Source organism: Rattus norvegicus, chromosome 6 (genome assembly GCF_036323735.1).
Source record: "Rattus norvegicus strain BN/NHsdMcwi chromosome 6, GRCr8, whole genome shotgun sequence".
NCBI lineage: Eukaryota > Metazoa > Chordata > Mammalia > Rodentia > Muridae > Rattus > Rattus norvegicus.
This window is the reverse complement of record NC_086024.1, coordinates 54,118,720-54,146,582: the sequence shown is the minus strand read 5'-3', so window position 1 is coordinate 54,146,582 and position 27,863 is coordinate 54,118,720. Positions and strand designations below refer to the sequence as shown.

At 38.1% G+C, this 27,863-nt stretch overlaps 1 protein-coding gene across 2 annotated transcripts in view; it reads right to left on the bottom strand.

Moving 5' to 3' along the window:
* Cog5 (component of oligomeric golgi complex 5) overlaps positions 1–27,863 on the bottom strand; it is a 297,903-nt gene that overhangs the window by 121,287 nt on the left and 148,753 nt on the right. For both annotated transcript variants that reach the window (XM_039078121.2, NM_001398787.1), the window contains exons 8-10: positions 21,907–22,072; positions 14,499–14,611; positions 14,111–14,188 (exon numbers count right to left, since the gene is read on the bottom strand). In XM_039078121.2, the coding sequence (XP_038934049.1) occupies positions 14,111–14,188; positions 14,499–14,611; positions 21,907–22,072 (357 nt within the window). The remainder of the gene's footprint in view (positions 1–14,110; positions 14,189–14,498; positions 14,612–21,906; positions 22,073–27,863) is intronic.

Below are 27,863 nucleotides of genomic sequence, written 5' to 3'. Positions count from 1 at the left end.
CAACTGGAAACTACTACAACCCAATCCAAACAAAATGACAAAGGGCACAGATGCTTAAGGAATAAAATTATGGGTTACTTTTCCAGGAAAAAACCCCCAATGCCTGCTAAGACCTGTTACACATGGATGGAATATAGAATGGTGAACAGAGTTAAAAATACTAGCTGAGTAAGTGCTCTGTCCTATTTTCTTAAGGATGTTTGTGTACACACACACACACACACACACACACACACACATATATTAAACAGATATAATGTTTTCTTTATCATGTACTACAACATCAATTGAGATAGTATCAGTGGTTATCATATTTAAATTATGAGACAAAAAGACCAAGCATTCTTTAAGGAACATTGGCATCTATTGTAAAATAAGTAATGCATTTGTGGCTACACATGAGATAGTTCCATCACGCAGGGTAGAATTACAACCTTGTTATTGCTTTCATTTGGAAATTAAGTATGACATAAGAAAACATGATTAGGCATCAGGTTAACACATGAGTAAGTAGATTATGATGGCAAACATTAGTTGTCACGTTGAATACATTTGTAATTAAAATCCAAGCGGCAAGGCATGTTGATTAGAGATTTTTTATTGAATAATTTGAGGTGTAAAGATTCACCCTAAATTTGGGCCATATTTGCTAGTGGCAGCCCACATAGAAAGGACATGCAAGGAGGAGGCTTTTGCTTTTTGCATGTTTACCCCTGCTCTTGCTGGGAAGTCCTCTATCCTGTTGCTGAGACATTCCTTTGCTGGGATTAGAACCTATGTCTTCAGGATTCTAATGTAACTGAAGACTAGCAGCTGTCTAGGAATTCCCCAGAATTCCACCAATAATAGATGGGAACTGTTAGACATCCAGTTCTGTGATGAACAACTGCTGGGTTCTTTGCCTTTCCGTCAGGAGACAGCTACTACTGTTAAAATACCTGGACCACAGCCTATAATATACATATTTAATATACATGTTCATTCATTTAATCATTTCTGTTCCTGTAGAGAACTATCACACTAAGTTTGGGAGTGTTTGTTTTTAGATGTAAACATTGAGAAGGGGGAAGGGGCTACTATTAGAACAGAAGTATGTGCTTATCATTACAAACACAGGAGGAGCCTGGGGAGAAAACACAACTTCCTTCTTCCTTCCTAACAAGGGTATAAAGAGAAGATGATCAGGAACACCAGGTTGTCCACTTTGCCAAGGTTTCTAAGTCAAGTAAGCTGACTGGGAAAAGGTCAGAGAGAAGCAAGCTACATACAGATCAAAAGAAAAGAAGATGCAAATGACTTAGGGGAAAGTCTGTGCCAGAGATCTCTGTAGAGATTCACTTGGTGAATGGGAGGCCTGCAGACTTGATCAAAGAAGTCAAGTGGATATGAATTGTAAATTAGTCCTTATTCATCTTCTGAATTCAAATCAGAGGAACCCTGACTTTGCAAATACAAGACAAAGAAAGAAGGTGTCTTTGCTCAAAAAGAGCTTTATGGAGTTAAGTTTCATCTCATCTGACATTGAGTGTGACTAGGAACAGCCATACTTTACATGTAGCTGGATGACAAAAAACAGTGTTAAAAACAATTAAATAAAACGTTCTCTCCAAACTCAAGTCCCATCTTTTGTCATCAGCTATCTAGACACCTAAAATATTACTGGGTCCTAGTCAGCATTCCACATCAGACAAGATGAAATATAAGCCAGCAATTTGGGCAGCCCCATTCACAGGCACAGATATATACACATATACACAGGTGTCAGCACATATGCAAAACACAAATATACACACAGAAAATAGTAGAGTAAAAACAGTTGGTATAAGAAAATATCCATTAACTAAGAATCAAATGAAGATCTGGCATTCCAACACCTAACTGAAAGGTTCTGATGTCTCATCTAAAGCTTTTTGTTAGATATTCCCACAATCAACTGTCAAACACATTTTTATGTCAAGACAATGTTACTGTGAACTCTGTTGTGGTGATTAATACTTTAGCATTTTTTTCAACATGTTCTTCTGTGTAGGACTGAATTATAACTGTCTTTATCACCTTTGTCTGAGCTTAGTACTAAGGATATAATAGACTTACTTTATAGATTGGTGGGTAGGGAGTGCTCCTTTCCTTTAGGATAATAGAATTCCTCTTTCTTGAATTCTGCAAAAATTACACTTTAAAAAGTATCTGGGCCAACTGTTTTGTTGCTAAGAGGATAAACCACAGACTCAATTTCTTTAAAGGCTGTAGGAGTATGAGTCATGCTTTGAAAGGCTAAGTAGACACTTGAAAGGCTGTATTTATCTAGAAATGTGTCCATTTCTACTTATATCTTAAAATTAGTTCTCCATTATATACTTATATATTTTTATAATCTTTAATCTTGATAAAAATTTACACGTAGAGATAATATACAAAAATAAGAATCCATTCACAGGGGCTAGAGAGATGGCTCAGCAGTTAAGAGCACTGATTGCTCTCCCAGAGGTCCTGAGTTCAAATCCCAGCAACCACATGGTGGCTCACAACCATCTGTATTGGGATCTGATGCCCTCTTCTGGTGTGTCTGAAGACAGCTACAGTGTGCTTATATATAATAAATGAATTAATTAAAACAGAAAGCCATTCCCTAACTGTTTGCTCAAATAAACTACTTGTTAATATTCAGCCGCATTACGTTATCATCTTCATGCTTTGTCTCTGTGAACTAATAGAGGATAAGTAAAAAAACATAGTGGCTCTGAAGAAATAAACTGATCTGTGAGAAATAAAGATATTCTTTTATTCTTAATATAAAAACAGTATAATGATTAAAGTCAATGAAGTCCAAGTCCCTATGAATGATACTAGAAATAAACAGAAGGTACAACTGAGTTCTAAATTGCATTGTATGTGGTAGTCTAAATAACAATGGCCCCATAGGTTCATATAGTTGAATTCTTGGTCACCAGGGAGTGGCACCTTTTGAAAGGAGTGGCCTTGTTAGAGGAACTGTGTCCCTATCTAGAGGTGAGCATTCAGGTTTCAAAAGTGCATGCCGAGCCCAGGGTCTATCTCTTCTTACTGCCTGAAGATCTGGATGTATACCTTTAAGCTACTTCTCCCATACCATGTCTTCCTATGTATCACCATGGTTTCCACCATGATAATAAACTAAACTCCTAAAACTGTAAGCAAGCCCCAAATTTAATGCTTTCAAGGTTGCCGTGGTCACAGTTTCTCTTCACAGCAGTGTAACACTGACTAATACTACACGAGCTGTGTATTTTGCAGTCTGTGGTAATGCAAAACTAACTTATTACATCTATTTGCTTCTTTGGATTTTGTGAGTGTGCATCTGGGTTAGGACACATGTAAGTGTGCACGTGTGGTGGAGATGTGTGTGGAGGAGATCACATCACTATAGTTTAATTCCTTTCTTTCCCAATAGGAAGCCTTTTGTTATTTTCTTGTGTACTGCCCAGAATTGGAGTATGAGTAGCATGAGAAACCCTTGAACTGTCCCGTATTCTAGGGACGAGACATCTGTTCTCACCACTATACACTGTGGATGTTACCTATTTGGTTTTCATCAGAACCTTTTGCCAACTTGAGAAGTGATGGCTCCATTCTTAATTCAGAAAGAACTTTCATCAGGAATGGATTCTGTCCTACGCTTTTCGTGAATGAGTTAGATGATAACAGAATTTTCTTTTATACTCCATGGCTTTTTCTGATGAGACCTACATTGAAATCTCAGTTATTATCCAATAGTTTTACATTTTCCCTTCACATTTACTATTCTTATCTTTCATGAAAAATGCTAAGTAACGTCATGAACTCCCTGCACCAGGCCACTAGTTTCTGTGTGGTTGTATAATCCTATGTTTGCACTACCAGCTGATCTTTACTTCAAGTGTCTGATCATTCATTCACTCATTCATTCATTCATTCATTCATTCACTCACTCACTCACCATTTATTACCATGTGTGTTCATGTGTGTATGTGGGTATATGTGTGTATGTGTGTTCATGTGTGTATGTGGGTATATAAGTGTGTGTGTGTGTTCATGTGTGTATGTGGGTATATGTGTGTATGTGTGTTCATGTGTGTATGTGGGTATATGTGTGAATGTGTGTTCATGTGTGTATATGGGTATATGGAAGAGTTGTCTCCTTTCACCTTTATGTGTGTTCTAAGAATCGAGATCAGGCTCACGTTCACAGGGCTGTCATCTCTATCTACTGAGTCATCCTGCCAGCCCTCAGTGAGTCTTACTTTCAAGTGTTCTATTTGGCCACTTTAAAAAATAACATTTGATAATTTCATTTTTTCAATATTTTTTTCAATAATTTTCAACAATTTTTATTTAAAAAAATTTCAGTATTTACTCATTGTAGTTCATCAAATAATTCTAATATACCAAATCCAAGTTGTACTGAGACATTCTCAAAGTCTAAGGGTTTCTTTGCATTTTTGTTGTTATCGTTGAATCTTAATAATAACTTGCAGTTAACAGGAGTGGGAATTTTTCACTGTCAACTGATACTGCCTGGAACTGCAACGCACAGAGCAGTCTGCTCACGAAAGCTACAAATGCTTTCCTCCAAGGGCCTGACGTTGTTTCTGGTGGGAATAAAGAAAGGTACTGTGAGCATAGGGGGCTCTTGTTTGCGACAGTGGCACAGGTATCAGCTCATGCATGGCTTCTCTGTTGCTTATTGCTTGTGCTGCAGTGATAAGGCTCTTGAGAATATCTCCTCTCCAGACGAATGGGAGAAGTCATCCCACCTGGACAGATACAACATTTAATGGTAACACTGATTGTCTGTCTAGCTGGTTTACCCCACTCACTTGTCAAATACGTAAGATGCCATAGACAGGTTGCATATTTTACAGATCGCATTGCGATGTCAAATCTGGGTGCCCTTACACTCTTCTAATTGGAGTCCCCAATGCTATTACTGAATCATATGCTGTGTCTAAAGGGCAAAAGAAAACACACTGTTGGCACACTTAAACTTCTCACGAGTACTATGGCAGCTGAAAATGCTCACATTCCAAATTCAGCTTCATGCATCCTACACACATGATTACAAGACTCTGTTTGAAGATAAAAATTGCTGGCTTAGAAAATGAAAGTATCATATCTACACCCCCACACACAGCTAAACTGGCTTAATTCTGTCCATGAAAAGCTATAGCCTGTTTTTCAGGCTATGGTTCCTAAATAATCTGTCGGTAATTTGCTGACTCATATTGCAGCCAAGTCTTATTACAAAGTAGTAATGGCTCTACCGTGACACTAGAATGCTTGCCTGAAGAAACACCAAACGTGAACATCTGTTTTGTTTTCTTAAGTGTTTATTATTATCATTTTATATTTACTTTATGTGTTACATGTGTTTTGCCGACATGTATGTCTGTGCATCGTTGTGTGTGCCCGCTGCTCAGGAGGGCCAGAAGAGGGTGTCTGATCTCCTGGCAGTACAGTTCCAGACAACTGTGAGCTGCCAGGTGGGTGCTGGGACTCAAACCTGGGTCCTCTTGAGGAGTGGTTAAGAGTCAGTGCTCTAATCATAGAGCCAAACCTCCGATCTCTAAGCTTGAACATCTAATGTCAAATAATCTACCTCAAGCTTTAACTTAGAAAGAAAGGATTGAGTCATTCATGAAAGCTATAGAAAATACACTTCAGAAAGAAAAAAATTCAGAATTAAAACAAAAATATAAATTGGTAAATGTGAATGCATTTTTTTTGGCAAATAATTATACCAAGTGAGGCAGGTTAATTTTATAGGGCATTTATGAGATTAGCAGAATTAGCCACTTCAGTTAAAACAAGAGCTTTGAAAGGGCTTCACATTTCCATGGAAATGTCCACAGGCTTCACTATAGGAACCCAATTGGTTGCTCCATACTCACATGCTCTTGACAACAGGATGGACATCTACGAACAACCTCCCAAGTAATGAAGCATTAAACTACCTCTTAAGAACATTCTTACAATGCCAAGCAACCAGAGCTTCCAGGGACTAAGCCACTACCCAAAGACTATACATGGACTGACCCTGGACTCTGACCTCATAGGTAGCAATGAATATCCTAGTAAGAGCACCAGTGGAAGGGGAAGCCCTGGGTCCTGCTAAGACTGAACCCCCAGTGAACTAGTCTATGGGGGGAGGGCGGCAATGGGGGGAGGGTTGGGAGGGGAACACCCATAAGGAAGGGGAGGGGGGAGGGGGATGTTTGCCCGGAAACCGGGAAAGGGAATAACACTCGAAATGTATATAAGAAATACTCAAGTTAATAAAAAAAAAAAAAAAAAAAAAAGAACATTCTTACTCTGAGACTATGGCTGTTGATACACACTATCCTTTCTACCACCCAGGATCAAGTATCTTAGCAAGAACCAAGGCAGACTCAATAATATTAAGTTGAAAACTAAAAGTTTTAAAGTAAACTCTACTGTTTATTTGTACCTGGTTAAAAAAAATATAAATAAATTCTTCAAAATAAATTCTAAGTCTCATGAAACTTCCAAGAAGAAAAACACACAAAATAACTTTCCCTATTGTTATAGCTATAAAGTTACAATGTAATGGATTACAACTTTATTGAAATGAGATTTACAATTTTCACAATTTACAATTGCATATTACCTATTTAAGGAAGTATGATTAATGATCTAAACTGTTGATACTCTTCATGGATGAATATCCAAACATATTGTGTTATTACAACTGTTTAACAAAGCTGATTTCTTCATGGTCAGGGTTCTTTATAACTTAGCTTTTGTTTAGGTTCTGAGGCTTAAATATGCATTTTAAGACGAAGGAGCCAAAACCATCCAATGGAAAAAAGATAGCATTTTCAACAAATGGTTCAACTGGAGGTCAACATGTAGAAGAATGCAGATCGATCCATGCTTATCACCCTGTACAAAGCTTAAGTCCAAGTGGATCAAGGACCTCCACATCAAACCAGACACACTCAAACTAATAGAAGAGAAACTAGGGAAGCATCTGGAACACATGGGCACTGGAAAAAATTTCCTGAACAAAACACCAATGGCTTATGCTCTAAGATCAAGAATAGACAAATGGGGCCTCATAAAACTGCAAAGCTTCTGTAAGGCAAGGACACTGTCATTAGGACAAAATGGCAACCAAAAGATTGGGAAAAGATCTTTACCAATTCTACATCTGATAGAGGGCTCATATCCAAAATATACAAACAACTCAAGAGGTTAGACTCTAGAGAGCCAAATAACCCTATTAAAAAATGGGGCTCAGAGCTAAACCAAGAATTCACAGCTGAGGAATGCCGAATGGCTGAGAAACACCTAAAGAAATGTTCAACATGCTTAGTCATAAGGGAAATGCAAATCAAAACAACCCTGAGATTTCACCTCACACCAGTGAGAATGGCTAAGATCAAAAACTCAGGTGACAGCAAATGCTGGCGAGGATGCAGAGAAAGAGGAACACTCCTCCATTGTTGGTGGGATTGCAGACTGGTACAACCATTCTGGAAATCAGTCTGGAGGTTCCTCAGAAAATTGGACATTGAACTGCCTGAGGATCCAGCTATACCTCTCTTGGGCATATACCCAAAAGATGCCTCAACATATAAAAGAGACACGTGCTCCACTATGTTCATAGCAGCCTTATTTATAATAGCCAGAAGCAGGAAAGAACCCAGATGCCCTTCAACAGAGGAATGGATACAGAAACTGTGGTACATCTACACAATGGAATATTACTCAGCTATCAAAAACAATGACTTCATGAAATTCATAGGCAAATGGAATGAACTAGAAAATATCATCCTGAGTGAGGAAAACCAATCACAGAAAAACACACTTGGTATGCACTCATTGATAAGTGGATATTAGCCCCAAATCTCGAATTACCCAAGATGCAATCCACAGATCACAGGAAGCTCAAGAAGATAGATGACCAAAATGCAGATGTGTCCACTCCTTCTTAAAAGGGGAAAAAATAACCATAGGAGGGGATATGGAGGCAAAGTTTAGAGCAGAGACTGAAGGACGGCCATTCAGAGCCTGCCCCACATGTGGTCCATATATATACAGCCACCAAAACTAGATAAGATGAGGCTAAGAAGTGCATGCTGACAGTGTAGGGGTTTTGGGGGGGAGGCGGTAAGGGGGGCGGATGGGGAGGGAAACATCCTTATAGAAGGGGAATGGAAGGGGTTAAGGGGCTGATGGACAGGAAACCGGGGAAGGGAATAACATTTGAAATGTAAATAAGAAATACCCAATTTTAAAAAAATGAAAAAATAAATAAATTTAAAAAAAGATTTTAGGGGTTGGGGATTTAGCTCAGTGGTAGAGCGCTTGCCTAGGAAGCGCAAGGCCCTGGGTTCAATCCCCAGCTCCGAAAAAAAGAACCAAAAAAAAAAAAAAAAAAGATTTTAAAAGACTCCAACAGTCATCATCATATCACACCACTGAGTCTTATTATTGTTCACCGCTGTATTATTGAGCCTGGCACATAAACTGCTAATTCTGAATCAAGTCTATAATGTATTTCATTTCTCCATTCAGAGCATCTCATGCCCGTGGTAGGATTTGAGAGCTAAGACTCTGAACGTCTATACAGCCTATGATCAGTTTAGACAGAGCTTAATGCTGTGATGCCAAGGCTTAAGTTACTAATCAATACACTAGTCTGATTTGACATTGTTTGACTAGGTATTAAGGTGGCAGACCTTAATAATTCAGCTTCCCAAACTCTAGAGAGCTAATGCTATAATGAAAATGTTAAGTATATAGACATAAGGTAATGAACATTGCATATAAATCAATCATCTTAAGTTGGTATACAGTATATGTGCCACGAATAATGAAAAACTAGGTGTATATTAATAATATAGTAAACAATCCATCCATGTATTACTGAAGTCATAGTTTAATAGTTACTTGCCTATTTACCATTTCACAGTTCCCTGGCCTTTGTGATAAATAATATTCATTTTTTATACTTAATATTTTTATAACCTAAGGCTGCTCTAAAATCATTAGCATTTAAAAGTAAAATTTAAAAATTCAAGACACAACATTTTAAAATTTGTCAGGAGACATCTAGGATAGGCTAAGGCTAGAGGTGATCTTCCCCATGGGTTGTGAACTGTGAATAATGAGGCCTTGCAGGCAAAGCTCAAAGGATGACACTTTAGGATTTGATTCTTGGTACTGATATGCATTTCCTGTCATTATTTAAGTAATATAGGAATCCCTGGGCATTAGTACACTGCAATGAAATGATTTTCTGCAGATCAATGTCTTGTAGTGATGCTATACAGACAAATAGATGATTTTGTAATTTCTAACAATGGTTCTATAAGAATTTCTAAAATTATACTAGTAATGTATAATAAGTCCCTTTATAATAAGGACGTCAGTTAGGATCTGTCATGTGAATGCTGCAAATGGGACTCTGATAGCCTTTACATGTCACAAATTAATTGCACCAGATAAAAAGCAGGGATTAAAAGATTCCTTTAGGCCCTAAAACCATTAACTAAGGCCATAAAAAGGGTAAAAAGCTATTTATTGTAGGTGCAAGGATAGAAGATAAAATATTCACTGGGTTTATCTATAAAAAACTTCAATGTTAACTTAGAAATAAAAATTATAGTTTTAGACTCTTAATGAACCTGTAGAGCCAGTGACAGATAATGGATGTCTAGGTAGATAACTAGTCTTCATGAGAAGACATGTAAACATCTCTGTTGTAACTCCTTATTCAATTTAATGTGAATTTATGCTTGAACTTTTTGTGAACTTGTGTAAAAAAATACTGCCTAGAAAACCATGTGATCTTCTCCTTAAAAAGTACAAAACTAGGAAGGATGACTTTAAGTGAGCAGAATGTATAATGTGGAAAGAGAATTAGAAGCTAGGGCAGAAGGCAGAAGGGAGACTGGACAGAAGCTTTACAGAGATGAGGAGCTGGGCAGATGAGGAGAGTGGAGCAGGGAAAGGAGCGAGCAGGCAGGATACAGCACAGAGAAGAAATGAGCAGAGGAGAGAGAGGAGAATCAAGGAGCTGCAGAAAGCAGGCGGGCTTCCTCTCACCAGGAGAGTCAGGGATGGGGCTTTTATTCTGACTTGGGTTCTTTTCATTCTTCGCAATTAAAAGGTAGAAGCTTTTCTTTTTCCATGTAATAAGGGTTGGAGCTTAATTTACATCCAGAATGAACGAGTTCTTTCTGCACTGGTGCTTAGCTACTGAACTGCTCATGCAGGCCTTTCCTCTATCCACCAAAAATAAATATATACGTATGGAAGTATGGTTGTATTGTGTTAACTTTGTAAGTGGATGAGACAGGTAGTGGGGCCTGACATGAATGTATGTATGAATGAATATGTGCATGAATGTACGTGTGTTCATGCATATTTGCTTGTGTTAAAGTTTTTCCTTTTGCAAACATGACTCTTCTCCTGGTTTGATAAAAGTTTACTGCTCCAAACCTCCCTCTGGCCTGGCCAGTGAGAGGAGAGACTTGTGGGCAAGAGAGGAAGAAGCCCTACCTATCAACCTTTACTTACTCCTCCTCTGTTAAGGAACAGGTCTGAATTTGCCCAGAGGCCTGCAGCTTCTGGTCTCAGAGTAACTAAAAATCAAGACAGGTAAACATTATTTTGCCTCCACCAATGTTCTTCCCCCTCAGATGCCTCAGAGAGGACCCAGAACCGGGAAAGCTCTGGGCAAAAATTGAACAGTTACAAGGCAATAATTATAAACAAGATATTATAAAAATTATTTGACATAGGAAATCATGAAATGTTTTTGAAAAAACAAAGAAATAAGTAGAAAAAAGTATAGAATGTATTGATTTTATTTTAGTCTCCAGTACAAAGCACTTGGTTCCAAACAAGGAAATCTGGAAAAGACATTCTCAGTTTCCTACTGGCTGCCAGCATTCCTATAGTGCTAGTCATATCAGATGTTATAAACAACGTGAGGTATTACTTGGCCTTTCACTAAATTTCTGATATAGATGATTTGTAAACATTGTAAATATATTGAAAAACTTTTAAATTCTATTTAATTCTAATGTAAGAAAAAATGTTCATTACTAACACTTTGTAGAAAAAAAAAGCATAATTTCTAAATCGATATCATAAAAAGCCTGTGCTATTTGAAGCATTTTTCACCACAAATTATTTACATTCTTTTTCTTTTTTTAAGGTTTATTCATTTATTCTGTGTGAGTACACTGTTGCTCTCTTCAGACACACCAGAAGGGGATGAGGGATCCTGTTACATACAGATGGTTGTGAGCCACCATGTGGTTGCTGGGAATTGAACTCAGGACCTCTGGAAGAGCAGTCAGTGCTCTTAACCACTGACATTTCTCTATATTATTTTTAAAATATACTTTGACAGACTTAAAAGACTGAACCAGCAGCTAGAGACGGCTCAAAGTGTGAGAAGAACGCCTGCTGGAGAAGCACGAGGAGCTAAGTTCTCATGAACTCAGAGAGTGGGTGTGGCCTCACTGTGTAACCCCAGCACGGGGTGGACTCACAAGCCTACCAGCCTAACTCCATGTTCAATGAAAGACTCTGCCTCAAAGAAATAAGGTGGAGAGTGACAGAGAAGCATACCTGATGTCCTCCCCTGGTCTCTGTATGTGCAAGCACCTGTACAAACACATGGATATATCACATCCATGTATAGACATGAACACTCAACTCGCACACTCATGCAAAGAGACAAACACAGAAGGCTGAACTTTTAAAGTAGGACAACATGCATTATTCTAGATATAACTGCTTATAAATTCATGTACTTAAACATTTTTGTGGATAAGCCCTTCTTAAAAAACCTTAAAAAGGCAAAAACTACCAATAAGACAAGAACACATAAAAGACACTAGAAAAAGATTTAATTTGCCAAAGATTATTATTTAGGCCTTCAAATCATTCTATGAATCCTGAACTTTTTATAAAGTTCTGCCCCCTCATAGTTAACAAAAACAACACTCCTACTGAGTAGAGGTGTAATTTTACTGTTTTGTTTATAGTGTAAGATAAGAGTTCTGCTCTGTAGAACCATATTGGTCTCAAATGTCTGAGTCAATTAATTCTCCCATCCCAGCTTCCGGAGTAGCAGGAACTAACTACAGCCACAGGCCACTGGGTCCAGCTGAAACTATGTGTTTACAGTCACAACACAGATATATTTCAAGGAAAAGACATTTTGACAAACTACATTAAGTATAGGGAAGCACAGATGTTGTCTTTTCAACCCACGGTGAATATTTTGCATTTAAGATTTTTAATTTATTTTATTTTTTTTCTCTTCAAGCCTCTATGAACAAATGTGATCTTGGATAGTTCACAATAGGCCATTTTTAAAAATAAATATGAGCTGAACCCTTAGAAGAATAATTTTTTTTCATAAATACTACCTCCAAAGTACAAATATCATTTGGCAATTTGAACAAAACTCTGTAAGTAGTTATGTATATTTTATCTTTGAAAAAACTAATCCTATGGCTTTATTCAAATAAAATAAGAAATTCTTAATAAAATAGGAGGCTGAAATGAGGCATATTTTAAAGCATATTAAAAGGGGACATAGGTCATTAAAGAGTGGCCTGTACAAACTATCAGTGTTCATTTCCTACAACAATTTATTGCTGATAAGATTCATTTACTTTTATGTGAAAGTTTTCGTAAATATAATACAATTACAAATATATGCCTCTTTAATAATTTTTAATCTTTTAAAATAATTGCTGAGGACACTGGGGAGATAGTACACTGGTGTCCTCCAGAGGAGCATGTTAGGTTGTCCACACTGACAGAGCTGCTTAGAACTGTCAGCAACTCCTTACCGACCAAGGAGCACACTGCTCGTAAAGCTGTGCGTCTACAAGGTGCATAAATACAAGTTGGATGACAGAGCCTAGCAAATGCACACACACACAAAAACCTAGTGAGTATGCAAATTAACAAAGTTGCATCTTCTGCAAGTGAAAGCAAGCAGCGAGCAGGAAAGTGGGAGGCTGGTGCCACCGTGAAGTGCCATGGAAAAGCACTGTCACAGTGGCAGGTCTGAGCAGCCATGTAAAGACCCTTGGAAGGCTGGTGCATGGTTGGGGTCTACAAAGGGAATGTATGGATCTGGAAAGGGAAAACGTGATCTGTTAGCTAATAAAAGTGTTAGATTTAACTAAACTATGCAATGTTTTTTTACAGAATACTCAGATGGTATTCCGAAATCCAACAGAATTTTGATAGATCTTTGGCAACAATTGACCCTTGATCAATAAAACAAAACAAAACAAAACAAACAAACAAAACAAAACCAAAAAACACAAAAACAAAACCCTGGACAAGCAGCCTCAAGTGGAGCGTTGTTGGAGATAGGAATTGATGCCCCATACCAACTGCTTCCGGCAGCTTTGTGGCCTATGTCCGTAATATCATGGTCAAACTACAGGCTGTGTCCTGAGACTCAAATTCAATCACCCAAATGAACGCAATATTAGAGGTGCTTAACACAGTATATAAAAGACTGTAATGTATGATGCTACAAATAAAACTGCATGTGACAAGATAATGGAAACATACCAGTTTTTTCTTTAGCACATTCATTATTCTATTAACAATTATAAAGCCACATCAAAATTAATGACTAAGATGATAATCAGAGATTCCTAGACTTGGAAAGAATACAAATTAGTAAAGGACAAAAGTGAGATTTTATAAAATGAGACATGAATACAGCAAAGAGAGTCATGGGGCAAACTAACAATGGAATGGATTCTGTAGCCTTAACTAAGTATGTTATAATGACTACTGCTTAAATTTCTTATATATCAAAATATGTCAGATTACTTTCTACTAGAAATCTTGAAAATGTTACAAGCTATCACTTACACAGAAATGGGAAATATACGGTGCATTTCAAAACTTAGACCACACCCAAGCTGACGTTAACCTAACAGAAGAAATTTATAGTTACCAACAAATACATTTTCTTTGATATGCAGTTACCATGTAAGGCAGTGACCCAAATAATCATTGCCTATATTTTCCTATTATCTGCACGAGAAATGAAAATATCTTTATTTAAACATACCTTAACTATTTCTTCAATGAAACAAATGTGAGAAACAGGGTCTCTCTTCTTGGTTAATACTTTTTGTAGATGTTGTACCTAAAGATGGAGAAGGAGAGAGAGGCAAAGTATATTGAATTGGGTACTTCAGAATGAAAGCAATGTGACCCTTAGGAACTAGAAAAGGCAAGGTATACTGCAAACATTTCTCAAAAATAGCATTACTTCTAGCATATGGGACAAGAGGGTAAGGGGAGGAGAGTGGAGCATGTTTCAACCTTTATATTTGCTATAGTATGCCAGCAGAAGTACTAGTGTGCTCAGAGATTATAAAAGATCTGTCCCCAAAGACCTAGAGTTAGCAGAAGTTTGTTATCTATAAAGTTTTCCCATGTTGTTAGATATTTACTTGTCCACAAGCAGCACAGATATGATCCATAAGTTTTTCCATGTTGGTCCAGAGGGACGCTCGAAAAGCTGCCGTGTTTCCTGGAGTTGGCATGGTGGCTCGCCCGGGACCTCCTGGTTAAGAGTAATACAGATATGGAGAAACAAGAAAGTTCCCAGATATAATGGAATATGTATTATTCTAAAAGCACAAAGAAGACAAAAAAAAAAACCAAGAAACTCCTTCTCTCATAAATAGCTTCTTATGTACAATATAAAAACAATCTATGTGTGTAGTAAGAAAAGTAAATGTCACACAATCACACATGTGGGGCTATGATAACAAAATAAAATTAGTCAAAAGTTTCCTTAAAATGGAAAGAGGATGAAATGTTTTACATATTTAAAATTATGAGGACAAGCTCCCAAACTGAATTTAAGTAAATATAGACTCAATAAAGTCATCTGGGTATCAAATTAATAATACAGACATGGTGCAAACCATTCGAATGGTTTTAAGTCACGGACGCTTACTTTGATAGTGTACACATACGCTATGGGCAAACGGAACTGCAAGGAAATCACGAACACAACATATACATGGAGTCTGGTGTAGCAGCCTTGCTGCTACACTAGGTGCATCTGCAAAAGCAGCAACAGAGCTTCACATTATAGCATCCAAGTTTCTATTTCTACAACCATCCCTCCCAAAGTAAACCAATCAAACCAGAGCTCATTGGTTAAAAACCAGATTTCACAATCTGAATATGAAAATACAACGTAGAACCACTATCTACTGTGCCAAATTATTTATCAAAACCACAACCGCAAAAACAAAACAAAGAAACAAAGAAACAAAAATAAAAAACAAAACAAAAACTATGGACTTGCCTGGAGTGCGGGTGCTATCAGACCACAAGCCTGCCACTCGCAGGTGCTGATCACTTCGAAGGCCCCTGACATCCTGTAGCCATCAGGCCACACAGGCCTGCCGCTCTCCTGTCTCTAGGTCAGAGTTAAACTGTGGTGAAAAAGCTTACGGTCCTACCAGTACTTGGCTCTCATCATGTACACCATGCACAACAAAATCATGTAGTATAGAACATCCTACAGTTCTCTGAAAGGTCAAAAGGTCAAAATAACCCACTTTGTTCAGGGGGTTACTCTGAAGCCCAGTCGGTACCTTCCATGCTGTCTAGGGCAACTGTCTTTCCCATGCATTTTGCTTTAAGCTAAGTTTGTGAGTGTTTTCATGTTCCTGATTTCTCTCCCATTTTAAGATGGGATCCTAGCTCACTAGGTCTCAGAGTCTTAGGACAAATGGCTGAGGGGCCTATTAGCAGACCACCGCAGAGGCTAGCCACTCGCCCAGCACTTGTCATCAGACCCCTACCTAATTTCTCCTTCCCAGGAGCTGGGTGTTCATTCCCTTCTTCCAGACTGACCCTATACAACTCGGCCATTTTGGCTATACTGGTCTCTTGGCTTCTTGGCTCAGGCCACCTCCAGGTTGGCTGGGGCTCTTCCCTTGCTCGCCCTCCCCTTCTCTCCTCTCATGATGGTTTAGTCTGCTGGCCATGTCCAGCCTGCACTCTTCCATCTGCCTGCTTTCTCCTTTGTGTCACAAAAGAAGTTTTTCCCATACTGACAGATTCTCATGTCCTCCTCCTTTTATCTCACTGTTTTTCCATTCAGTCCTGAGGCTTTCTTGCTTATTAAAGCTCATTCCTAAAGGGCAATTGGCTTTAGCCTCCCTCCCTTCTCAAACCAGCCATTCTCCATCTCTTTATTATAAGTTTCCTCAAAGCAAGTTGGGGAAAAAAAAATCAGGCCATCCAAAATAATACTGGAAACAATGAATTTTACAACTGGTCAAAAAATAAGTCATGAATAAAGGCAGAGAAACGCACATTTTAAAAGATAAAGAGGGTGGCAATGATTCAGAAGATAAAGGAGCTTGTGACCAAGCATGGCCTACCAAGTTTAAGTCCTAAGCCTCACATACTTGAAGAAGAGGATCAACTCTACACATGTGGCATGGCATTCGTGTACCCACATACATACATACATAAATACAATATAATTAAAAATAAAGTAAAGCTAAAGCCACCCATAGAGAATGAGGCAGAGAAGGCTGGGTGGGGCTCACATCCAACTGAGACGTGCTCCAGCTCCTGGTCACGGAACAACAGCACCTAAGGTCTGTGCTGGACACCAGTCTTGGGCTTCAGTTCTCCTTTTAAAATAACAAGGCAGCTAAATTATTAAACCCATTGCCTGCTTTACTCTGCTGTATCATATTAGAAATGTTTTGTTAACCTTTACTAAGTTCAAAAGAGTTAGTCCTGGGTCTCAGAAGAGACTTCCAAATTGGACTTGAAAAAAAACCAAAAACAAACCAAACCACTGACCTGCTATGACTATGAGAACACATTTCCTCAGCACGCTTTGCTATGTGTGATGAGAGAGACCTTTGCGGGCCAGAGAAGGGATGTGATAATTTGATTATCCCTCAAAGGGTCATGACCTGAAAGGTTAAAGCCCTATGGTATTAATACTGGAAATGAGTGTTAACTTAACAAGGTAGGCCTAATTAAAGTACACCCCACATCTCGATGGGACATGCCTTTGCAGGACATATTTCTCTCTTCTTTTTTTCTCTCTTTTTGCTTCCTAGCTGCACGAGGTGAATAATCTTCTCCGCCACACACTCCTGCCACCATGATGTTTTGAATAACTGGGGCAGGTAAGTACAGGGGAAGCTGAGCATCCAATGACTCTGTCAGGCTTCAGCTACCTACACAACTCTTAGTGCCCTGTACTCCCTCCCACGTGCACTGAGGTCTGGGTATGCCATGCTACAAACAATGGAATGGGTATAGATCACTTCTTCCTACCAACTTCTTTTAGCTACACTTTCGGGGTCAACCATATCCTGGAATATTAGGAAACTGGGTGATGAGATGATCCAGCCTGGGCTGGATTTTCACATGTGCAATAAGGCAATTGTTTCTTCTGAGAGAACTTTTAATGGAACTCCCATATCAACCATCTTACTCACATACATGATTGGACATCATGGGAAAGGGCATGCACAACAGATAAAGGGGTATACAAGCCAATCAATCAATCAAAATATCCTCTACATCTATCTGACTACTTTACCCCAGATGGTAAACAGGCATTTCTGAACTGCATGCTTGCTCTGCACCCTCTACTCTCTTACTGAGACAAATCTGATACTGCTTTTCTCACAGTACATTGCTAAAGAAACAAAAAGATAACCAACAAACAGTATATAAAGGTTTTTATGGTCACAAGCTAACTATATTATACTGAAGATATAACCATGATAAAATAATCAACTGACTAAAAAGAATACTTACATAAAGGGAAAGAATATTTGAAATGAATGGATACTTTCATCAATTAGATTTAAAAGTCTCAAGACAGACAATTAACTGTGTCATAAATATGGTTTTATTAAAGTAATAAAAGAAACTAAGAGTTCCTGAAAGAAATAATACTTACAAGTGATTTCTAGTTAATGATACTCTTCTTTTGAAAGCCAGCAAGATTAAGAACAAACAAAAAGTAGGAAACAATTTACTTAGAAGAAAGAAGGAATCAGATAAACCCTTCAACTTGATTATGAAATGCTAATATCGAATGCCATTGATAAATTAAAAGGAAGAAGAGAGCAGATAACTGAGTCATTAGTGGGACACTGCTTTAAAATCAACTACAACACAACTGTGAAACAGAAAGGAGACTTCCTACTCGGGACTCGCGCCTGACAGGTAAGCTTCCTCTCGGTGACTGTTAGGATCTGGTTCCAGTTGAGAGTATCCCCAGTGACTATAGAAAACATCAGAAATGCTGCAAGAGGTGACTTAGTGGAAGATGTAAAGTAATTGGAAATGTAAGAGACCATGGAGAAATTCAGAATGACCTAGGTGGGACAACTGTTTTCAAATTTTGGGATTCTTAGAATAAGCTGAAAAATGGAAGTGAGGATTAACCTCCATTGTCAATTTAATTAGAAAAGGGGCAGAGATTAGTAAAACATATCTCTTGGGGTTGGGGATTTAGCTCAGTGGTAGAGCGCTTGCCTAGCAAGCACAAGGCCCTGGGTTCGGTCCCCAGCTCCGGAAAAAAAGAAAAAATAAAAAAAAAGAAAGAAAGAAAGAAAGAAAGAAAGAAAGAAAGAAAGAAAGAAAGAAAAAAAAATCCATATCTCTGAATGAACCTTTAAGGGTGCTTCCAGAGATAATTAGTTCATGAGGGATCTAACTTAATCAATGATCCAATCTATTAATGGTTTTAAAATTCTGAGCATAGAACGGGGAGCCAGTGGAATGCAGTGGGAGGACACAGGTAGAGGAAGTGGTCACTGGGAGCTTATTCTTCTCTACTTCCTAGCAGCCAGGAGGTGGGCTTCTTTGTTCTACAATGCACTTCCTGACAAGATGTTCATCCTCACTTTAGGTACACAACGAAGCCATCTAAGCATGGAATGAAACCTCTGAAAACATGAGCCAAAAAAAGACTTCTACGATTGTTTTTTTTCTCAGACATTAGTCAAGTGACAAAATTCTAACATATTCAGTAAATTAAAGAGTGCAGGACTCATGTCTGAATTTTGACTTAGGAAGTCTATATAGAGCCACATAATTCACATCTCCTTAGTGATACAGAACTTGAGAACTAGGCTTTATATAGGAATAGTAAGGACATGGGGGGGGGGGGTGGTACTCTTTTCTGACACTAGGAATTCATGGGGAAGACACCAAGAATCTGTGAACTTAAGTATAGTCTATACAAGCACAGTAAAGTAAATATCCAAGCCATTGTTCTGACTGGCTGTTTCAGTTTTCCTCTCTTGATATAATAGAACCATGACTAAAAGCAATTTGAAAAAGAAATATTTTAAAATGAAATTTAAGGGAAGAATGGAAGAGAAGACCCTGAAGGAGAGCTGCTTACTAGCTTGCTCCTCATAGCTTGCTCAGCCTGCTTTCTTATACAAACAAGGACTATCTGCCAGCCGTGGCTCCACCCACAGTGGGCTGACCTCTCCTGCATCAATCACTAACCGAAATGCCCCACAGATGTGTACAGGCCCACCCTATGGAAGCAATTCCTCACCTGAGCTCCGCCATTCACGAGACTCCAGGTCAAGTCAACAAAAGCTGAACAGCAAACCAACAGGGGCGTTTTTCTCAAAATATTTCCAAAGATTACTTAAGTTTTTAAAATTTTTTATTGTATATATGATGTGCATGAAAAAACACATACATGGTGGGCATGTGCACAGGTTATAAACAGCATAAAGAAGACAGTAAAAACAACCATAAAATTCTAAAGAACAAAGACAGAAATACAGGGAAACATAAAAACAGGCGAGAAGAAATCACATAAAATACAACAATATTAAAATAACTACAGAGAAATACTAATATGGAAAACAGACGCCTGACAAAGGCACATTCCAGGTGTGCATTAAGTTAAAGGAGCAAGTGGACGCAAAAATAATCAAAACTGAAATCAAATCACAAAGAGTTATTGACCTTGCTTTCAAACTTGAGTTCTGTTTGTTTCCTGAGACATGATCTCACCATGTAGACAAGGGAGGTCTCAAACACATTTCCTTCTGTCTTCCTGCCTCAGCCTCATGGGTGCCAGGTTTGAAGTTGCCCATCACCATGTTATCTTTATGCATTTTTGTCTTCTTTATATATTCAAAGAAACATTTTTAAAAATTGTTTTATTTCATCTTAAATTCTACATATCTTAAATTTAATCTCAAAATCTGTAGAAAATTTAAAATTAATGTGTAAAAATCTTTGCCCTAAACCATATACAAAAATTTATTGTTGTGATACTCTATCATAGTCCAATGCTTTGTTGAGTATTTAAAACAACTCTATGGAACCTCAATATATATGAAAAATATAACATGAATATACTTTAATATTAGAAATAAAGATAATACTCATTCTTTTAAAAAACGAGAAATTGGTGCTTAGGGTTTCTACATTACATCATGGTATCTGCTTCTCAACAGATGGTGATAGGCAGCTTTAGAACTCTTTATTCTCTATAAAAGAGGCCTACATTAAGATTGCATGTGAATAATTGCTTTCATTTTTCCTCTGTTCTTGACAACACAAGAGGGAATGAGATTAAACTGCTGTTGAAAATTTAAACATGAGATCAAACTTTGTGAAAATAATTGCTAGCAAAACTTCAGAGGAAAATCTCCTTTGGCAATTTCTTTTCAACAAACTCCTTTGGTAATAGTATGAATAGGGACCTATTCAGAGGCTGAAGTGAGCCTTTAAAAATTTCATCGAGACTTAAGATTCTTTTATTCCCTTTTACTAGTGCTACTGAGACAAAAGCTATGAACTCAGTTTTGCTTAAGGTCATGTATAAAAATGAAATTCGTTTGTATTGTCTATGCATCAGAAGTGTCATTAATGTATACAGTCATTTTGTTTATGCTTCAGGACATTAGAGTGCCTTCAATGAAAATATGGGAGGAAATGATACCATTACTACAGATAATAATATAGAAAATTTTCTGTATACTGACAAAATAAAATAAAGTAGTATAGTCAAAGAAAGGGAAGATATATTTGATTGTTTTTAAGCTAAAGTTATAGGACAATTACATGATGTAAAAGAAATTCAGAAAAGGGAAAACTGACAAGCTGTCAGACCTGAGCGAAAGCCAGACTGGATGGGACCTAAGGACAAATCTTTTCTTCTAGACTAGCAAGAGAAGAACACACGGTAAGAAAGGGAAGGACAAAAGTACAAGAAGTATGGAAGGAAATGCAGGAAGGAAGGAGGGAGGGCGGGAGGGAGGGAAGAGATACATACAGCATATATACATGCTGTATATATGCTGAACAAAGGCTACACATGAATGACACTGTAGTAAATCCTGTCAGGAAAGGGTCAGAGCGCTAAGTTCGGGCTGTGTCACAGTCTACCTTGCAATAGTAGTTTTCCTTACATTTGTCACAGTTGCCATGCTCCCAAGGGTTTGATCTATTTTGACTGCCTAAGCCATTATTGTTTTTCAGTATGAAAATTATAAGGAAAAGTCCTGAGAGCCAAAGTAGAAATAACATTCCTTTAAATGCTTTCCTTCTCAATAAAAAGTACCTGTCAGAGTAAAGACTTCAGGAAGAAAAATATGTTCTTATTTGCATCTGTTTCCTTCCAACTAAATGGTGCCACAGCTTAGACATCTTTTCTAGAGGTTCTGATCAAGTTTTGAAACATAATTTTCCTCTCATTTTCGGCAACTAAAAAAGTGAGTCATTAGATTGCTTTGAAACATGAATGTTTCATACTCTATTCAAAGGAGTTCTTGGTTATAAATAAGTAAATGAGCTAAATATAAACCATATCCATACCTCTCGCAGCTGACTGGGAAGGCTGAGTCAAAACTTTGACGTCCAATGCATTGTTGATACTGTCTTCCAAGGCAGCACAATAGCCATCCACAACATTGGTAACAGTATCCTTCAAAGTCCCCAGATTGTGGAAAACCTGAAGAGCTGTTCCAACCTGAGTTGGATTCTGAAATACAAATGAAATACAAACAGATACAAATAGGAAATACGAAAAACTACTATCAATCTTTAAGCGTGAGCATGCGCACACACACACACACACTTTCTTTGACATTTAGCGGTTGCTAGTGTATTTCCAGATTAGCAAAGGTAAGGGCAAAGACAGTTTGGAGTCAGTTTTATTTGTATGCATATACTGTTGTGCCATATCTTCTTGATAGACCATTTAATTCAAAATAATATTTTTTCTTATTCAATGAAAAAATGAATCTCAAACCCATTTTCTGTTATTATGTAAGACCTACTGTGATTTTCTCTATGTCTACCCCATACTCTGATCTGTGTGTGTGTTGTTTCTAAGTTTGTGTGCATCGGTGTACTTGTATGTTTGTGTACATACATGTGCAAATGTAGGTTAAAATATTATTTTAACAATGTTAGTAGGTTTCAGAAGTAATTTTTTGTCTTATTAATTTAGCTTGGAATAACAACTAATGAAATAATTTACTGATACTTAGCCATGATGAAGGATAAATGAAGTCATTTGAAAGAAGAATTTGTTACTGAGGCAATACACACACACATATGCATATAACATACATGAGTGGAGATAGACAGACAGACAGATAGAAGGTAAGTGTAGAGCAAGCGAGAAGAGACACACCAGTAAGCTCTGAGCATGATGAGAGACCCAGCCTCAGTGAGTACGGTGCAAGAGCAATGAGGGTAATCTCCTGACATCTGCCTTTGGGCTTCCACATTATACATGCACCTATGCACTGTGCATCCATACACAGGTATATATACCCACATACATGTGTGCACCCACACTCATGCCCACATAAATCTAGATCTTAAATTCAAAGACTATAAGCACCTCTGAACTGCCAGTCCTTCTCTAAATTGTATCCCTCCAAGTATCATCACTACTTAACTTTTGATAGGAGATTAATTCTACCTGTTTGTCCCCTTGACATCAGTGGAATTATACAGTAGACTGACTTTGTTCAGCGTCTTCCGTGTGGACTGTTTCTGTGTTGTTTTACATAACAGAGGATGATTCATGTTTATCGCTGTCTAGCATCGAAGCGTAGGGATTTTCTTCTAACTGCCCATTCTCTTGTGGACATATACATTAATTGTTCTCAATTTTAGGCATTATAATTCACATTGGAATAAACATTCTAACATTCAGCACTTTGTGAACAAATACGCACAGGTGCTTCTGCTGCATGAAAGCAGACTGAAATCAGGAGGCCTTGTAAGCTCTGTGTTTACAGACAGGGCAGACTTCCCAACGATGCTGCAAAACTGCAGCTGTCCTATCGACTCACTCAAAACCCACAGCCGTGCCTCTAATCTACATATTGCTTTCATTAAGCACTATGGTTTTATGTGACTTTTCAACAATGGTAAGAGGTTGTCTTCTCACGTATGGTATGCATTTGGAACTTGTGGTGTGCAAATAAAATAGATATTCCTTGTCGCCCATGGTTCTAACTGGTTGTTTTATTTTTGTGTATGTATCTGTACAAACTGTATATTTAGGTGTAATCACTGGTAATGTTCCTATTGTAAAACACCCTCTCACTCTTACTGAAATCTTTTAAAGATAACGAATTCTTAATATGAAATATTCTTTCATTAAATGAAAAGAAACTCCTAATCAGAATGCACTCTCTATGGCTAGCACTTTGGGCATCCTGATTTTTAATGATATTTCTTACTCATTAAAAGTTCCATATACTTACATTCCTCACAGCCACTAGCCACCACTTCCCTGCTCCTCCTCCCAGTACTTCCTACCCTCACTCCCTCCCAGTCCTCTTCACTTTTTTGTAACTGAGAAGCCTTCGTCCAAATAGCAGTAACAATATGCACAGGGGTCTGAGGCCATGTGTCCTGGGCATGAGCAACCTGCAAGCAGCCACATCATCCTGTGAAAGTGGGTTCTCCTCTCAGTCACCCACTAACAGCTGCTCTGAGAGACATAAAGAGAAGTGCTAAGAAGGTCTCAGGCGTTGTAGTGTTAGTGGAGGCATGGGACAGTGTAATTAAAGAAAAGAACTCTAACTCTGACTCTAATAATATTGAAAACGAAATCTTAAAAACAGTTAAAATGGTAATTTTAATATATACAGTCACTGTAATTTGAAATATAGTGTACTTGTTAGTTTGTGGTAGTCAAATTTTTATTGAAAAAAATCAAAGAAGAAGGTGTTGAATATGTTTAGAATAAATTACTGTGAACCAGAAAAGTGAATGAAGTGTATATCTGGTTAGTGAGTAACAGGTTTTCAGCATACATTAATGAGGATATAGTGAATTCATAAATTATCTAATAGCAGAAATTCTATTTTTCATGATTAGATATAAAAATATCATAAAATTAATTTTTATACAATGTGAGACAGGACTCAATTTTAGCACTTTCTACATGAATATTAATTGATCCAATGGTGTTTACTCATAAATGTGCATAGCAAATGAAAACTCTGCCCCACCCCCTCCCTTTCAAAAGTCAGTAGTCCAAGTATCCGTATGTGTGATTGCCTATTTACCCTCAATTCTCTACTACTTGAAAACTGTCATCTAAGCTATTAGCATAGCTTTAAGGCTTTTACTGTCCAGCACTTTTCTTCAGTTTGGCATGTATTATTCTTGGTTCATGACACACACATATGCTTTTCAGAATTAGTCTGATGATTTTTTGGTTTTTTTTTTTTAAAGAATGGAATTATGTCAGTAAAATTAGAATTGATATCTGTATCATGATGGGATCTCCAACTCATGAATATAGTATTTCTACTTATTTATTCATGTTGTTTTTAATTTCTTTCGATAATGTTTGCCGTTTTCTATCAGAAAATATTTTCTCACTCATGAAACTATGAATTAAGTAGTATTAACATAGTAACGTTATATTTCTGGTGTGCTATTAGCATATTGAAATTAATTTTTATGTATTAAACTTGTAACCTAACAAGATTTCTGTAATAAAATTTAAGAGCTTATCCATTAGCTATTTTAGTTTTTCTATATGCAGTCAGGGTGTCTCTGAATAATTTATTCCCTGTTAATTTTCCTTTGTTTAATAATTTTTCTTAACAGAGATATTCACTTGATGGTGAGTAACATAAACTAGAGCAGAATCTTTGTGTTATTTCTAAACATTTATCAAAATGAAGTTTTATTTGTTGGTCCACTGGGAGTATTTTTTGGGGGGGGGGCTGCTTTGAAGGCTACTGAGTTTTTTTTTTTTTATTAACTTGAGTATTTCTTATATACATTGGTTTCCGGGCAAATATCCCCCTCCCCCCTCCCCTTCTTTATGGGTGTTCCCCTCCCCATCCTCCTCCCATTGCCGCCCTCCCCCCAACAATCACGTTCACTGGGGGTTCAGTCTTAGCAGGACCAAGGGTTCCTCCTTCCACTGGTGCTCTTACTAGGATATTCATTGCTACCTATGAGGTCAGAGTCCAGGGTCAGTCCATGTATAGTCTTTAGGTAGTGGCTTAGTCCCTGGAAGCTCTGGTTGCTTGGCATTGTTGTACATATGGGGTCTCGAGCCCCTTCAAGCTCTTCCAGTTCTTTCTCTGATTCCTTCAATGGGGGGGGGGGTTCCTGTTCTCAGTTCAGTGGTTTGCTGCTGGCATTCTGGCTGTGTCTCTCAGGAGAGATCTACATCCGGCTCCTGTCGGCCTGCACTTCTTTGCTTCATCCATCTTGTCTAATTGGGTGGCTGTATATGTATGGGCCACATGTGGGGCAGGCTCTGAATGGGTGTGTTCCTTCAGTCTCTGTTTTAATCTTTGCCTCTCTATTCCCTGCCAAGGGTATTCTTGTTCCCCTTTTAATGAAGGAGTGAAGCATTCACATTTTGATCATCCGTCTTGAGTTTCATTTGTTCTAGGCATCTAGGGTAATTCAACCATTTGGGCTAATAGCCACTTATCAATGAATGCATACCATGTGTGTTTTTCTGTGACTGGGTTACCTCACTCAGGATGATATTTTCCAGTTCCAACCATTTGCCTATGAATTTCATAAAGTCATTGTTTTTGATAGCTGAGTAATATTCCATTGTGTAGATTTACCACATTTTCTGTATCCATTCCTCTGTTGAAGGGCATCTGGGTTCTTTCAAGCTTCTGGCTATTATAAATAAGGCTGCTATGAACATAGTGGAGCACGTGTCTTTTTTATATGTTGGGGCATCTTTTGGGTATATGCCCAAGAGAGGTATAGCTGGATCCTCAGGCAGTTCAATGTCCAATTTTCTGAGGAACCTCCAGACTGATTTCCAGAATGGTTGTACCAGTCTGCAATCACTGGGAGTATTTTTAATGACAGACTAATTTTATTTCTGAGTCACTGAGATATCTCTTCCCTTTATTTAAGGAATCACAATGCACTTAGAAAGGAAAGCCATCTTGGTTAATGTGCACTGTCAGGTCCTATCTCCCTGTTCACATTTGCTAGCACTGTGTTCAGCCTTTTAGAGCAGTGGTAAAGAGATCAGGTTTTTTCCTTATAACACCCATTGATATCAGCACTAAGTATTCCCTTTCCTCAGTTCTTGGATAGGGTTTATATAATGTTGACTTATTTGTCCCTTACATTTTGGAAGAGTCTCACCCTTTCTCAGCGGAGGTTTACAAGCTTGGAAAAAGAAGCACAACTATTTAGACTCAATCTTTCTACCTTATTTTATAAGTTTGTTTCCTAGAATTGGGACAACTTATCTAAATTTTTAACTATTGGTGAAAAGTTAAACCTAATGTTTTTTACCATCTTTTTAGATTTATTGGATCTGCTCTCAGGTCATTGGTTCTTGTATCTTTTCTCTGTTCCTCAAAAACTCTTGGCATGTTTATCAATATAATTTATTGGTCTTACCAAATAACTACTTTTACTTTTTGTTGACTCTATTATTAGCTTTCCTTAATCCTATTCCTGAATAAAGCAGTTATCAAAAGTCAAGCTCTGACATTAAATATCTAAAACCAAAGGCAAATTACATGACCTCTTTAAGACAGTTTTCTTTTCTGGATAATGCAGAAGTAACAACACTAACCCAATGGGTAGATCAGGGGCAGGGGCAGGGGCAGAGGCAGAGGCAGAGGCAGAGGCAGAGGCAGAGGCAGAGGCAGAATGACCTTGTGCTGTCACTCAATCCTGCCTTTGCCTTCTGAGTAGCCGAGATTACCATACATGTCAAAGAAACACCTGAAATAACTTCATGCAGTGGCTACATGCTATGGTGGGAAGAGAGTGGGTCTTTAAAGTAGATGGCCTTGAGATGGAACTTTAGCTCTGTAGTAGATCAGCTGGATGAATCTGGGCAAATTGCTCAATCACTCATCAAATTTTATGGTGTTTATATAATTCCCACTTAAGAGTGCTAAGGGAAGCATTCGGGACTGAACCTGTGCACTGAGCAGACATGGGGCTCTAGTTCTACACCCATTTCTATAACAGCCAGAGGAAGCCTGACTCCCAGATGCCCTAACAAGCCAAGGCTCACAGGTGAGGAGGCCCCAGCAACTGCCCCACACCCTGAGTAACTGGGACCCTAGGATCCAGAAATGTAGGAGCCCTTGCTCAGCCAGTGGCATGGGTTCCTTCAGGTCTGAACCTGCACCCAGGGCAGACCTGAGATGATGGCACTGGTTCACTCTTACAACACCCAGAGGAAGCCTGACTCCCAGGTGCTTTGAAATGCCTAGTATCACAGGATCACAAAAGAAGCTCGACAACCAGATCCGACAAACTCAGGAGCACTGGAGCTCTAACAC